The sequence below is a fragment of the Ictidomys tridecemlineatus genome, chromosome 11, assembly GCF_052094955.1.
Source record: "Ictidomys tridecemlineatus isolate mIctTri1 chromosome 11, mIctTri1.hap1, whole genome shotgun sequence".
Classification (NCBI taxonomy): Eukaryota; Metazoa; Chordata; class Mammalia; order Rodentia; family Sciuridae; genus Ictidomys; species Ictidomys tridecemlineatus.
Window position 1 is genome coordinate 31,256,215 of NC_135487.1, and position 16,711 is coordinate 31,272,925.

A 16,711-nucleotide genomic window follows, 5' to 3' on the forward strand; every position below is an offset into this window, starting at 1 on the left:
TACTGATTTGAGTAACTTTATTCATTCAAATGAAGAATAAGATCTTTTGTTACTTACACAAAGTGTTCCCTAATTTTGTTTTTTTCCACATTCTGCCTTTGTCCAGAAAGGAGTTGGGGCAGCTGTTTTTCTACAGTACTAAATTAATTGATCAGGAAAAAAAACAATCCTTTGTCAAACCATTTATCTGTGTCTTCAGCTAGGAAATTATTCTTGCCACCTTTACAGGACTTAGAAGGGTGCAGCCCTTGGGGAGTAAGTTACAAGGTCAGAAATGAGCTATGGACCCAAGCCAATAGCCAGTGCCCCATGGAGGACATGCTCAGCTCCAGGGACTAGAGATCTAGCTGGGAGTCCCTGAGCTGTCCAAACCTGAAATTCCAAACCTGGTCTCTTTGGGTTCTGTCTTCCCTAGGACACCATGCCCCATCTATAATGTCTCTCTTGCTCTGTTCACATAATATTTCTTTTTGTCCTTCAGATGCACCATTTCTTCATTGATTCACTCCATCCTTATTGACCAATGCCCTCTCTATGTCAAGCCCTGTGCAACACAGAGGTAATGACACCATCACTGTTCTTATGTGGTCTGAAGGAGGACTTCATGGCCATTTTATTTCCTTCCTCTGTTTTTATTTCCCACATACTGTGTTCCCTGTACCTTCTCTGTCCTCTTCATCTATCAAATTCCTATTCATCTTTCAAGATTCAATTTAAATACTGCCTCTTCTATGAATTCTTTCCATATTGCTAAGAGAAAAAGAATCAATGGGACCATTCTCTTTGACACCAAAGAAACTTGTGTATGTCCTTCCCCAGACCTTTAGTACACATCTATCTGTTGAGAGCCACAGCCAAAGCGGCCCCAGCAAACTTCCAGCTGATTGGCTCACCGTGGCCCCAGCAAACTTCCAGCTGATTGGCTCCTCTCAGTGACGTTCATTGGGCTGTTTCCCCGCCCTTTCAGACCATAGAGCTGCTCATTGGGGGACTCTTTTGGCTCCGCCCACACAACCCAGCCAATCGGCCTCAAGAGCGGGAGGAGTGGGGGTTGAGTGGCTCGCTGGAAGCCAGTGGTGGCAGTTGGGCTCTGAGGGAATTCCTGAAGAGCTCCTGTGGTGCAGTGGGTGTTCTAAAAATAAAGTTCATTTCTGCTTCACAAGTGGCTAGTGAATTGTGCCCAGCCAGACTGTGGCATGTATCCAACTCCATCTCCCTAACCAGAAACTAAAACCATCGTGGACAGACCAGGTCTTATTCATCCTTGGTCTTCAGTGGTCAGTAATGTCTGACACACCACTGGCATCTATGAGAATCTGTGGACAGCTGGTCAGTGAAACCATAGCACACAGAGAAACATAATAAGCAATCCTGGAGGGCTCTCATGAAAGCAGAGTTCTCATTATATGAAATGTAATGTGCAGGGCATGAGAGCAGATGACCTCCTAGAAGTCCACTTAAGTTTGCAAAGGAAGGTTCAACAGCTGAGGGAGCACTGGAGCTAGGCTAGGAGGCATGGGGTGGGGGGTCCAGGAAGTACCCTAGGGCAGCCTAGGCTGAGGGAGCAGCATGAGGCGGGGCAGCTACGGGGGGGGGGGGTCCTGGCTGTGCAGAGTGCACAGTGTGTGAGTTAAACAACAGCAGAGGAGTTGGCGTCTGCACAGCTGGACAGGAGTCCACTCAGAAAGGGCTCGGGTTGCCAGATAAGAGCTAAGATGGAATTCCACAGATGGAAACCATTAAAGGTTCCTGAGAAGGACAGGAGCAAAGTCAGGAGGCAGATCAGAAAGACAGATGTAGCAGCCATGTGGACACTCATGGTCTAAAGAGCCTGGTTGCTGAATTTAGGCCCTGTTTCTTGAGAAGGGAAATGGAGCATAGACCTACAGTCCCTGAGTGATTGGGATTGAGCAGCCGGGACGGATCAGGAAAATACTGGGAAAGAAACAGCCCTCTAGAGGTGTTAGGAGACCCCTGGAGTAGGAACTTCCCATGTGGCAGGCGAAGGCCTCCCTGAGGGTCTCTGAGAAAGCATGTGGACACCACCAATTCCCGAGATCCTCTCCCTTGGAGGACGGCCTCCATGGCCTGATCAGCACTGTAGTGGGTTCCAATGCTGGATCAAAAGAGAGGGAATAGAAGAAGGAATCCATCTCTGAGAAGAGTGTCCAGCCATCATTGTGGCCACAGAGGTGACCAAGTGAGTAGGAGAGGGAAAACCAGACCAGTGAGGTCACAGCTCCCGTCCCTGGCTTCCCACCTCCCCACCACCCAGGAGAAGGCAAACCAGCCTGAGGTTCCTCCTGTCCCACAGCCAATGCTCCTTGGCTGAGCTCAAACCAGCAGCTCCCCAGAGCCTGTACATGGCCCCAGACGCCTTCTCACGCATCAGTCTGGCTCCTCGAGTGACATACTGAACGATGTTCCAATATCACTTCTGTCTGGGGGAACCAGTGAATGTCTCACACTCAGGAAAAAACAAAAATGGAACCTGGAGTTTCTTTTGCTCCCCAGGCAGACTTGGGCCTCTCCCTCCCCTTTGGCCAAAGACATCAAAAGTGGAGGCCCCGAGATCCTCCCAGCTGCCTCACTCTGAGAATTTTAAGATGTCTGTTTTTTTCTGCTGTCTGTCTTGAGTCTTCTGTGCCACCATCTTGGCTCCTTCTCTCTTCCTATTTTCTCCACATGAAAGAGAAAGGTTTGTCACCAGGTGGCCTGAGATTCCAGAACACCCCCTCAAGGGGCTGAGACTCCAGAGCCCACTGGATAGCTCAAGACTTGCAGGGGCACCATACTTTATGAGATACATATTAAGATTTAACCATGTTCCACATTAAATGCAATTAGTATATCACTTTCTATATAACTAGGTGAGAGTTCAATAACATATAGAGTTGACTAACTGATGAGAGGTTATATTTCATAGTCATTTAAACATTGACTAATATTTATTTTGCATGATTCCCTATTTTGAGGTGATAATTTTACTTCAAGTCTCTAATATGTCTGTAGACCAAGAAAGCTCAAAGGCCTAGACACTTTGCCTATAGTACCTCGTAGATGAAATCACCCCGGGACATCACCTGGCAAGGAGAAAGGACAATTTCATGGCCTTCATCACCCCGGACCTCCCAGAGACCTCATTTTTTCCCCTTAGGGAAGGAGTCACTGAGAAAAGACATGCCCTGGGGCCCTGTGGGAGCCCAGCTCATAACCCTCAGCATCTGAACCCTGCTCCAACCTCCTCTCTCCTCCCCTAGGCAGCGAGGGCTCCAGAAGAGGGTATAGACTGAACATCCTTGGGCGGCAAAGCCCCACAGGAGCCCAGTGCTTCCTCCCTGAGCCAGTGGTGGCTGCAGGAACTGTCCTGGCTGGAGCCCTGGGGCCAGGTCTTCTCAGGAGTGGGCCCCTGAGTCGGAGAGGGCCCTGCCCACACCCCTTCCCTGCAGGATTATAAGCTCAGGACGGCAGTGTCTCCAGTCCTGCAAGGGAGCTGTCAGCTGCCCCAGCTCTGGTCTTGCTGGCCAGGAGCTCCAGGTAAGAGTCTGGGCTGACGTGCAGTTCCTGTCAGCCTGCCATCTGTCTCTCTACCTCTGTCCCTTCTCATGTTCATCTGAGTGCATATGTGGCTGCCTGTCTCTGCCTCCTGCTCTCTGAGTCTTATCCTCCCTTTCTCTGGGCCTACTGTTATCTCTCTGTCTGCTTCTTCCTGTCCATCTCTATCTATCTCTCTGCCTGATTCTCTTTGCTCTCTGTGCATTTCTGTCCCCTCTCTTCCTCTTCCAACTCTGAAGTTCTCGCCCACACCTTGAGCTCACTCTTTCTGCCTTTTCTTTGTCTCTTGACTTCTCTGTTTTTCGCTCTTGGACTCTCTCTGACCTGGGATTTGCCCCCCAGCCCCAACCATCCCTGATACCTCCTCTTCCCCTCATGTCTCTGATTCCCCTGCTGTTGGGCTCTTCCTCCTTCCCCCGCTCCCTCTTCCCCTGCTTCTTCCCTTCTGCCCCCCTCCCCCCAGTCTCTGCCTTGCAGCCAGCTGACCTCACACCCTGCTTGCTCAGCATCTCAGACACTCTTCCCTGTCCTCTCTCCTCTCTGTCCTCTTGTTCCCTTGCCCTTTTTGGTCCCTCTGACAGTCATCCATCAGGTCTCCATGTCTCTGTCCCTCTTCTAACACCAATGCAGGAACAAATACTGTCCCACCGTCCTCCTCCTCCTGAGCCCCACTCTCCTCTTCCTATTCCTTGTGCTCCATCGTCCCTTTCTCTCTCCTCCATCTGGGCTCTTCCTGCCTTTGGTGCCTTTCTCTGCCTCGTGCTCATCTGGTGTGTGTCCCTCTCTTCCTTCTCACCCTCCTTCCCCACCGTTCTCTCTGCTTTTAGATTTCATCTGTTCTCTGGATGTTCTTATCTCTGAAGCTCTGTGCTGACACGGAGGAAGGCACGCGTGTGTGTGTGTGTGTGTGTGTGTGTGTGTGTGTGTGTGTGTGTGAGAGAGAGATAGGGGAAGGGGCCAGCGGAAAGGGAAGGGGAGAGAAAACACGCATCTTTAGAAACAGATCTTATTTCACTCAACCTCCTCTTTCTAAAGATAAGGAACAATCACTGCTCAGAGTCGTGGCCAGTAAATGGCAAAGGGAGAAATTCAAACCAGCTGCTTTGAGTCTTTCATCTCCTTGTGGATGCTGCAGGAGAGGAGATCTGACAGGAGGAGATAAATAAAAAGGTCCACAGTAAAAAAAAAAAAAAAAAAAATCAGCTTTTCTCTGATTTTCATTATATTTTGGCAAGTAACCAAGGATAATCCCCTGACCCCAATTCCCAGCCACCCAGGGAGCTAGAGACTTGCCCTCTGCCAGGACCTTGCAACCACACAATCCACTTCTATCTTCTCATTGACAACAGATCATCATTAAACGGAGTTAGAACTTAAGGCTCAGAGAGGCCAAGCAGTTGGCCCCAAGGCATTCAGCAAGCCAACCAAGGAAAGTGAGAAGAAAACCCAGTTCCCATGGACTGCTCTAGATGAAGACACCAATTCATCAAAAGCCAAGGAGTCCTGGGGAACAGGGACTTGCCATCTGCATCTTCTCTGCTTCCCCTGCCCCCAGCCTGCAGGCACATGCTGCAGGTAAGAATGGGGTGTCCTCTCATCATCATAGCTCTTATTTATTAAGGATCCCCATATCTCAGAGCTGATGTGGTTTGTAGCATCAGATTCCTTGTCTCTGAGTCCCATGTCCTGGCTCACCTCTGAGAGCAGCATTTGCTGCTGTAGGGGTCTGCGCTGGGGAACAACACAGTTGGTACCCCCCTAATTAGGCACCCCCGTGCTGTGCAGACTCAGCCCAGTGTCTTCCCCTCTCTGGGCTTTGGTGAGAGAATTTGTACTAGCAATTATCAAATTGAGTTTCAAGGAACATTTAATTAGTAAGAGGAGTCACCGGGGATCCTGCGTTTCCAGTAGAGGTGTATGGAATGGTTTCAAAGCTTCTGTAGAACTTGGCCTTTGACCAAAAAAAAGTTCCAGGGCTTTAAAAAGTTTGAAAATGCATAACGGTGAAATTGTAAGACTTAAGTCTCTCAAAGCTACAGGTCCACTCACTCACCCCAACACTCATTTTCAGTTCTGTTCTCGGGAGTGGCCAGTTCTAGAAGACAGCATCCCCTCACCACACACACTTCCTGCCAGGCTCAGCTTCCCACGTCCTCAGGCCGAGGACAGTCCGTATGAGGCACCCATGGAGAGGTGGGACTGTGGGTTCTATCGCTACAACACCATCTCCTGGCCCCAAATCCAGGCATAGATAGAAAGTGTTCAAAGTGCATCCAAGAGGCATCACTGCAGAGTATCCACCTCCTCATTTCACAGATGAGATCACAAGGGCCACAGACATTAGATGACTTACCCAAAGTCACACAGCAAACTAGAGATTAGAAAGAACAAAGGCTCGACTTTTACCAGGACTTAATGGGTGCTGTGACCCTGACCATTGGTTGGGACAAATGTAAAGACCTTCCGTGCACATTCAGAAGGCTGGCCTCCTTTATTGTTAATGATGATAAAGTTGCTTCCTGCCCTAGATGAGTGGCAGGCTGGGGGAAGAGGGCAGTGAACTGGTAGTAGCAGGCAGTCTCAGTCTGGCCATGGGCTCCTCTACAGTAAGTCCCGCAGCTGGGGTGGACACCTCTTGTGAGCGAGCCTGCAGATAGATCCTTGGGCACAGAGATGGACGGAGCAGCTAGAGCCCAGAGCAGGCCATCCCAGGCCAGTCTGCTTCCCCTCCTTTACAGCTGGCATATTTGCTGGGTTCTCATGATGGTTTACAAGGCAAAGAAGTATCTCTGCATTTTGTGTTCCCACCTCTTGTGCAGACACCAGCAGGTCCCTTGTGTGTTTTCAGTATTCATCCAGCATCTACTTTATTCATTGGCATGGACCCAAGACTCTTTATGGTCCCCCAACCTCCCAAACACTTTGTGGCATTCCCTGAACAGATGAGGCTACTAAGGCTCAGAGAAGTGACGTAACTTGCATGGGACACACAGCAGGAATGGCAAAGCTGCTCCTGGGGCCTTGATCATCCTGACTCCAAATCCAGGGTTCTCTCTGCCCTACTGCACTGTCCAATTCCACAACAGCCCAAGCTTGAGCCTGGTTTCTCCTTCGTTTTCCTGCCTCAGGGGTCCAACAGCCTCAGGAAGACAATTGGTTGGGACAAATGTAAAGACCTTTCATGCACATTCAGAAGGCTGGCCTCCTTTATTGTTAATAATGATAAAGTTGCTTCCTGCCCTAGTTGGGTGGCAGGCTGGGGGATCTGGGCCCACCTGTCTTTTCGCCTAATGACCATCTTCTCTGTAACTGCCTAGTCTGGCTCTGGGATGAATCATTACAATGTGGGTTTCCAGTCTGTTTCCCAATCCACCTTCTCCATATGCATGGAGCTCACCTAGGCTTTCACTCTTGGTCTGTTTCCTCCCAGGTAATGTCCTATGCAAAACAGGTTTGCATTAACCAACCAAAGATTTTACATGAAACTACACAGGCTGATTCCCTAGGTCACTCTGTGGTGGAGAGCTGGAGGACACTCTATTCCATTCTTCTCAGAGCCTTCTCCAGGACCACTGTCTTTCTCCATTTCAGATTTTCCTCTCTCATAACTATTCTTTATTTGGCTAAAAAATTTTCTGAATAACATGATGAATAGAGCAGCCCATAATTATAGTTCATCATTAGAATGGGAACCACAAATTCACATGGACAGGGGCTCAAAAAGCCATGTGAATGTATAAAGCGAATCTAATCTATGAAAAGTATTAATGAATGATAAGAAATACTTCACACTGGGAGGGGAAGAGTTCATGCTCCACGAAAAAGGAGAGTCACATGCCTCCTGACCATTGTCAATAATAGAAACCTGGACCCATTATGGCCAAATTTATGATCCTGAAGATCTAATTTAGTTTTTTCTTTTTTTCTTTTACTTTTTTTGTCTGTTTAGAGCATTATAGTTATACATAATAGTTGGGTTCGTTTTGAAAAAAGTCAGACATGCATGAAATTTGATTCATTCCATTTTCATTTCCAGTTCCTTGACTCTTTCCTTTCCCTATTTCCCTTCCTCTACTGATCTTTCTTTCACTCGTTTATTTATTTTTAATTGGTACTTTCTACATATACATAAAAGTGGAATTCCCAGTGATACATTCATACATGTATGAACAGTGTGGTTTTGTTAAATTCATTCGCTTTTCTTCCCTTTTCCTATCTCTTCTCCCTCCCTATTGATAGCTGCCTTCTACTCCACTGATCTTTCCTATAGAAGATCTACTTTTTTATGTATAAGTAAAATATTGGCAGTTAAGCCTGGCACAGTTGTGCATATCTATAATCCCAGTGATACAGCAGGCTGAGGCAGGAGAATCACAACTTTGAGGCCAGCCTCATAATTTAGTGAGATTCCAAGCAATTTAGCAAGACCCTATTGCAAAATTTAAATTTAATAATAAAAAGAGCTAGGGATGTGGCTCAGTGGTGAAGTACTCCTTTTAAAAACTAAACAACCAAACAAAACAGGTCTAAGGTTATATCTGGCCTGCAGGTCCTCCTTAATGTCCTCAACTGTATAGTGTTAGTATGAAGCATCGTGTTGGCTTTTGGTTTATGCCAGATATTCTTTATAAAGTCAAGATAGTTTCTATATATGCCATATTAAATGTCTCTGTGACAGTTCAGAAAACAGAAATTTTGAAAGGAATCTATGAAGCCAGGGTACTAAAAGGGGTCCCAGTCAAAAACTTGAGATATTCTACCCAGCCACATATCATCAGCTCTTAGCAAAAATTGCCCTTTCACAAAACCATTTTATGGATTTTGTCCTGCAGAGTTTCCTACAATCCCTAGAATTTTGAGTATGTTAGGAACAAAGCAAATATTTTTGAGTCATAAAGCAGAACAACAATGAATATTAAAAGGTAGACTCAACCACAGGGAAAAATATTTGAATCTCCTATTGTTCATTGTCTCCAACAAAGCAAAACCAGTTTATCGGCACCACACTGACAGTGTGAAAGACAAGTCTTTGTAGTATTTCTAATTAAGAAAGCATGACAAAAAATTATTAATTGTGCAATTCAAACATTATTAACTTAAGATTATATCTCCTTTGTATGTATGCACTAAGATTATTCTTATATTGGTAATTCCAAAAATTGTTTATGGAGCCAAACTCAATTTATCCAAGATCTTCTCTTAACTATAAAATATCCTGCCCCAACATTTAAGAAAAACAACCTTCATATTTGTTAAGACAATGTCATAGTGAACATGTTGATAAAAAATTATTGAATGACTGACATAATCAATGCCATTGAAGCTCAGTCAAGATTCAGTTTAGAAAACTAAATGTTAAATTTTAACTCTAATCTTTATTGTACTTAATATTTAATTTAGTGCCCAATGTCCTTAAATCTCATCTGAACAATGAAAAAAAAACATTAATCCAAATAATGAATTTAATATTCCCAACTCTGATCCTGATCTTCATCCACATAGGGCTTAGCAACTTCTATAGTCCCAAGAGAAAAAGGAAAATGGAGTCAACAGCAGAAAAAAAATAAAGTTGAGTCAGGAAAAGGAGAAACAGATTCCCATGGGCCAGATTGGAACATGGTCTACGCTGCTACCCTGGACTGACTGGAAATACCATTTGCATCAGTGTGACTCTCAGTAAATCCTGAATCTCATTCCAACATCATTCAAACGACAACTGGGAATTATTTTTGGTATTTCCACATTTCAATCCAAAGTTTCCTGATACTGTTAGAAAACATAAATGAAACAATGGGTGTGCAAATTCCTTACATACTCTTTTTTTTTTAAGAGAGAGAGAATTTTAATATTTATCTTTTAGTTATCGGCAGACACAACATCTTTGTATGTGGTGCTGAGGATCGAACCCGGGCCGCACGCATGCCAGGCGAGCGCGCTACCACTTGAGCCACATCCCCAGCCCACCTTACATACTCTTGACACAGGCACTCAATAAATTCCATATCCTAAAAACTCTTTAAAAAACAGGAAGATCACAATGCAGGAACTCAACCAGTCCACTGTGACAGAATTCATTCTCCTGGGCTTCACCCCCAACCCCAGGACCAACCCTCTGCTCTTCACCTTCTTTTTAGTTTTCTACCTGCTGATCCTTGTGAGCAACAGTCTCCTTATCACACTCATCCACCAGGACTTGCGTCTCCACACACCCATGTACTTTTTCATCAGTGTCCTCTCCCTGCTGGACGTGTGCTACACCACCACTACTGTGCCCCAGATGCTTGTGCATATTCTCAGCAAGAAGAGGACCATCTCTTTTGCTAGATGTGTGGCCCAGATGTACATCTTCCTCCTCTTTGGGGTTACGGAGTCCTGGCTTTTCTCCATCATGTCTGTGGACAGGTATGTGGCCATCTGCCACCCTCTCCGATACAAGGTCATCATGAGCCGTAGGATGTGTCTACTTTTGGTGGGTGTCTGTGCAGCCTATGGTGTGGTGGGTGGCCTGTGCTATACCTTCTTTGCTATGTACCTGCCCTACTGTGGTCCTAATGAAATTGACCACTACTTCTGTGAGGTTCCTGCTGTTCTGAAGCTGGCCTGTGCAGACACATCCCTCAATGACTTGGTGGACTTCATCACAGGCTTCAATGTCATTGTGGTTCCACTCACCCTGGTTGTCATCGTCTATGCCAACATCTTTGCCACCATCCTGAAGATCCGTTCAGCCCAGGGGAGGATCAAGGCCTTCTCCACCTGTGCCTCCCACATCACTGTGGTCACCATGTTCGCCATTCCATGTATCCTCATGTACATGAGCCCTGGCTCTGGGTCCTTATCAAACAGTGGCAAGAAAATGGCTCTTTTCTATAATATTGCCACAGCCTTCCTCAATCCTGTCATCTACAGTCTAAGGAACAAGGATGTGAAGAAGGCTTTCCTCAAGTTGATGGGATGGAGCGGGGCTCCAGAGTGAGGCTTTAAAGACCTGGAGAGCTAAAAAAAAAAAAAAAAAAAAAAAAAAAAAAAAAGCAAGACTTACAATCACCCACTCCCCAAGACTCTTCCATGAGACGAGGAAGAACTGGCTCTGTCAAGCCAGCTCTTCACCCAAGCAATGTGGGAGAGGAACAGGGTACCTGCCATCTGCTATATGAATGGGGATGTTATTTGAGACAAACAATTGCGATGGTAGGATGCAGTAGTGAAGAGCTTGGATTTTAGTGCCAGACAAACCAGAATAAGAGCCTTGTTTTTTACTGATTATTAGATTCATAAATTTTTGTCAGTCATTTCATTTCTCTGAGGTTTATAATTCTTCCTCACATGGAAGTTGCAATGATGAAATGAGATAATTTATGAAAAGTGCTTAGTACAGGGCCTGGCCATATAGTAATCTTTCAATAAAGTTAGTTCTAGTATATTTGTTGATTAACTGAATTTATTGCTGAGGAATGAACCATCAACTAGTAATTAGCCATGATCTTCCTGGGCTGTGGAAGTGACTAGAGGACTAGAGGGAAAAGCAAAACTAGAAACCCACAAACTGCAAAGTGGAGAATCTTAGAGTGAAACAGACCTACCAAGGAAGAAACAAACCTATATCTACCCACCTACGAAGTGTGCCACTTAGAGCACACGAGGCTGATTGAAATGATCTTGGGGAAAGCACTGGTTTATAACCAATGTGTCTGGGGTTTGTGTGTGTGTGTGTGTGTGTGTGTGTGTGTGTGTGTATGTGTGGTGTGTGTTTTAAAAAATTTTTTTTACTTCTTGATTTTCCCTTCTCCCCTTGTTTTAATAAGGTCCATTTTGGAAAATTGCAGCCTAACTTAGGTGATATCAAGGGAAAGGGACTCTGTTCACAGAAAAGAGGAGATAAATTAGGGAAATTAGAAGGGGAGAGAATGGGCAGAGCTCTGCCTGCCCTCAGATGCAAAATGTAGGCAGTGTCTGGAGAGAGGGAAAACTCAACGGGGAGTTTTGGTTCTGTTCCCTTTCGATTGGAGGAAACTCCACCAACCAAACTCTGCATATTCCTAGTAGAATCTTTACAAACACAAATTGTTTTCTTTCCAGGCTTCACCATTCTGTAGGGTCACCCATCATTATCCTGTCCTGGTTTCTCCCTCTACTAGATGCTACAGAAACTCCAGTACCCAACACAATCTCTAGGGAGAAGGCCCTGGAGATGTGCCTCACAAGTTAATATGCAGCTCCTCCCCTCAGTTCTTCTTCCTCAGTTCCTCACTGATATATTCCGCCTATGCAATCCCTTGCAAAAAAAAAAAAATCAGCTGGGACTGAAAATTTTAACATGAATGCCTGTGTCCCCCTATGACAGCCAGGATCCATCCCAAGGGTACAGGTTCCCAGTGATCTCAAAGGTGGGAACCCAGGATCCAGAGTGTTGCATAAGTAATACTGCAAAATTAAAGGTAGGTGACAAAACAGGAGCTATAATTGCAAAATACTTACAGATACATGGTTAGTATCATTAACCCAAAAAGAGCTTTCATAAATTAGTAACAAAAATACAAATACTTCAGAAAACTGGCAACAGAAATCCAAACTGTGGATAAACATATAAGGAAATCCCACCACAATAAGCACCAAAAAATGCAAATTAAAATATCAATGAAATATATCACTTTGAAATTGCCAGAGTCTTTAAATAAAGTCAGAGGTGGCCAAAATGCAATGAAACATGGACATTCGTAACTTGCTAGTGGAAATATAGATTAATCTTTTTGAAGATGAATAGTTTTATGAATTAAGAATATTAAACATGTCCATGCCCTTCAATCCAATAATTCTACTTTGGGGACATTTTAAGAAATAGATATCAGAAGCACAAAAAATGTAACACAAAATTTTTCATTGTGTGACTTACGATAGGGAAAAAGTGAAGTCAATTGAAAAAACTTTTATAATAGTGTGTCATTAAAATATGGTTTAGGGGCTGGGGATATGGCTCAAGTGGTAGCGTGCTCACCTGGCATTCATGAGGCACTGGGTTTGATCCTCAGCACCACATAAAAATAAAATAAAGATTTTTTTTAAATATGGTATGGACGCATAATGGTGTACTTACTCTGTGGCCATTGAAAATGTTATTTCATAAGTGTAATGTGAATTCTCCCAACATGATGTAAAGCAAATCAAAAAGCAGGAAACAGCTTGTGATCACACCACTAATGGTTGTAAATGCCTTTTTACTCATGAAATCAAATGTCAAAATCTATAATGGTGGGAGAGGGCTACTAAGTCAATGCTTCTCTCCTAACACACAAACATACACACACACACACACACACACACACACACACACACACACACACAAAACTCCAGTTATGGACCTTAGTTGACTATAATGTATCAATATTGTTTCATCAATTATAATAAATACACATTAATATGAGATTATTAATAACAGAGAAAACTATTGGAGATGGTGGGAAGGGCTATATTAGAATTTCACTTTCTGTGCAATTTTTCTGTAAACTTAAAGTTGCTCTAAGAATAATAATTTTTGAAAGTCCAATTGAAAATACCAGACATAAAAAGCATGATAGCATAACTGAATGGTTTATTCTACTAACTTATCTGAAAAAGAATATGACAGAGAAAAGAACCAATGAACTCATGCTGTGAAACACTAAAAGGAAAAAAGGTGGAAAATGAACATAACATCAAGAGATGTAGGATAATATCAAACACTCTTACATGAAGAGGAAAAAAAGAGAAAAAACAAGATGGAAAAAATATAGTTCTTGGGGCTGGGGTTGTGGCTCAGTGGTGAAGTGCTTGCCTAACATGTGTGAGGCACAGGGTTCAATCCTCAGCACCATATACAAATAAGTAAATAAAGGTATTGTGTCCATCTACAACTAAAAAAAAAAATTTTTGTTTTAAATGTAGCTCTCGGGGCTGGGGATGTGGCTCAAGCGGTAGCGCGCTCGCCTGGCATGCGTGCGGCCCGGGTTCGATCCTCAGCACCACATACCAACAAAGATGTTGTGTCCGCCGAGAACTAAAAATAAATATTAAAAATTCTCTCTCTCTCTCTCTCTCCTCTATCACTCTCTCTTTAAAATAAATGAATAAATAAATAAATAAATGTAGCTCTTTCCTAGCAAAAGTTTAATATTTGCTAAGATACACCATATCCTGGGAAATAATGTAAATTTTAAAATAAGTAAAATCAAACAAGGTAAGTTCTCTGGCCACAAAGAACCAAACTACTAATCAATAACAGAAAGATAATAGAAAATTCTCCAAATTATTAGAAATTAAATTCCACACTTTTAAATAATCCATGGATCAAAGAGGAAATCTCAAGAGAAATGAAAAAATATTTCACAGAAAGAAGGTGAAAGAATAGCACATAAAGGTCTGTAATTTATGGCTAAAGAATTAACCTCTTTGGAAAAGGAGATTAATAGTACTAATGACATATATTAGAAAAAAAGAAAAGTCCTCAAGCTATATAAGTTCCCATCAAAAAACTAAAAAAATAAATAAAAATAAAAATACACCCAAAAATAAACATAAGGAAGAAAATAATAAAAATGAAAACAAAATTAAAGTAAAATATTAAAAAGCAATAAAGAAAATCAATAAGCTAAAAACCAGGTCTTTGAAAGCACCATAAAATTGACAACATTTTAGCTAAACTGACACAAAATACAAATATAAGGAAAAAAGAGGGGACATCACTACAAACCCATTTAAATGATATTAAAGGATTAAACAAATTACTCAAAAAACACAGAGTACTCACCAAAAATGAAATAGATGAAAAGCTTTTTAACCTATGGGCAAAATTGTATTCCCTGCTCCCCATTCCTATGTTGAAGCCCTGGTCATCCAAAATCTATTTAGAGATGGGGCTTTTGGTGACTAATTAGGTGTAGATGAAGTCAAGAGGACAGGGCCCTCACAACAGAATTCACACCAGAGGAAAGGCCATGTGAGAACATGACAAGAGGGCAGCCGTCTACAAGTCGGAAAGAGAGCTCTAACCAAGAAACAAATCTATCAGCTCCTCAATCTTGGACTTCCCAACTTTTGGAACTGGGAGAAATAAATTCTTACTGTTTAACCCAGTCTGTGGTATTTTATCATTGTATGGTGACCTCAGCTAAGACACAGATCAAATCCATATAAAGAGTAAATACTATAGCCAAGTGTGCTTTATTCTAGGAATGCAAGGCTGGGCCAATATTTGAAAATCAAAGTCATTCATCATGTTAATAGTCTAAAGAAGAAAATCTTCCTTTACTGTTATGATCATATCAATTGAATCTGAAAAGGCATTTGACAAAATTTGCACTCATTCGTGATTTAAACTAAACAAAACTTAGCAAACTAAGACTAGAAGGGAACCTTCTCATCTTGGTAAAGAACATCTACAAAAACATCCAGCTAATATCATATTATATACAATGATAAAAGATTAGGTACTTTCCCCCTACCATTAGGAAAAAGTCAAGGGTGCTTGCTTCCTCTCACCACTTCTCTTTAAAACAGTATTGGAAGTCAGACCTCACCAGTGCAATAAGGCAAGAAAATAAAAGATTGGAAAGAAGAATTCAAACTGCCTCTATTTGCTGATGATATGATTGTCTACATAGAAATATCTAAGGGTTCTAAACAAACAAAAACCTCTTAGAACTTGTAAAGGTAAAATTTCCAAGCTGATTCTAAGCCGCAGAGCCTGAGTTAAAGTGTAAAGGACCAGGCTTGTAAACCTGCTTCTAAAACTGCAAAGCATGGGTTAAATTCCTGAGGCAGTTAGGACAAGGCCCTACTGGCCATTTAGTGATTTATGGACTGGGGTCCTGTGCAACTCCTCACGTAAGCATTCAAGACCCTGTGCAGTTTGTCACGTAGATATTCAGGGTCCAAACCAATCAGTTTGAATGTGTACCCCACCTAGGAGCACCAATCATTCCTGCCCTGATTGTACCCGCCAATGTATACACTAATCCTGACTCAGGGTTGTTGTTCAATTTTCCCGCGCCTCATGATGATTTGTTCTGATGTATGCAAAGCCCCCCACCCTCTCCGAAAAGTGTACTTAAGCTCCGCTTGAACTCTGCTCTTGGCTCTGGGCTGCTCTCCCTTCTTGAGTGAGCACGGAGCCCCAGCGCGCTGGAATGGATCCCCAATAAATATCCCCTTTTGCCAATTGCATGGAGTCAGTCTCTTGGGTGGTCTCCCTCTCCGACGTATCGCCAGAACTTTACAAACTAATTAATAGGTTTACCAATGTCACAGGATGCAAAGCTAATATCCAAAGATTAATCTTATTTCTATATAACAGCAATAACTATTAGAAAACAAAATTAAAACCACACTATCTCATTTAACTAGGTAAAACTTAGTTAAAACTTAACAAACATGATGAAAAAGAATCAATAAACTTAAGTGTAAGATCCTTGCTTAGCATCTGGGTGGCCATCTTAAGTGACAGTCACCATTTTAAGGAAAGGTTTTGCTTTTCCTGCCCAAGGGCTTTTCTGAGAAAGGCTCACCACTCCCTCGTACCAACCCCAACCCTTCACCACCTGAACTGTTTCCTGCCCAGTGGAAACAGTGGGCGATTAGGGTGGGGTTGGTACCCCTCACCCTAATCGCCCACATTAGGACCCTCTTGGCTCTAATCCCTGAGCCACCCCTATAAAAGTCTCCAACCCAAGTCTGTACGCCTTTCCCTATCTATGGAGAGAGGTGCCTTTATTTGTCAGCTCTGACAAACTCTTGTGTGTATCTCTGCCTGGTTTCTTTAATTTCTCGCTTGCTGTCTCCCGCTTTCCTTTCACTAAGTAGGTGAAAGGACATACCTTGTTGGTGAACTAGAAGATTTAGATAAAAGCCAGTTTTCAATTCTTTCTAAATAGATCTTTTTCATGCAATGCCCACCAAAACTGCAGCAGGACTTTTTGTTGGTGCAGACAAGCTGATTATAAAATTCACCAGCTGCTGGGGATAGAGAATTATGAGCATAAGTAGATAATCATCATTGTTTGCCAGTGCTTTGATCTTCAGCTTGCCTTCTTTGAAGGAACTTTCATAGAAAACCCTTTTGATGATAAAACCTATATGATAAACATGCTGAGCTAGCTCTGGGTCATTGTTCTTCCACCAGAGG

The 16,711-nt window shown here is 43.1% G+C and overlaps 1 protein-coding gene across 1 annotated transcript; it reads left to right on the forward strand.

Moving 5' to 3' along the window:
- The first annotated feature begins 9,426 nt into the window (after positions 1-9,426).
- Positions 9,427-10,531, forward strand: LOC101976776 (olfactory receptor 2G3). Its single transcript, XM_005317900.2, has one exon. It carries the CDS (start codon positions 9,593-9,595, stop codon positions 10,529-10,531), a length of 939 nt encoding a protein of 312 aa, XP_005317957.1. The 5' UTR covers positions 9,427-9,592.
- The last annotated feature ends 6,180 nt before the right edge of the window (positions 10,532-16,711 follow it).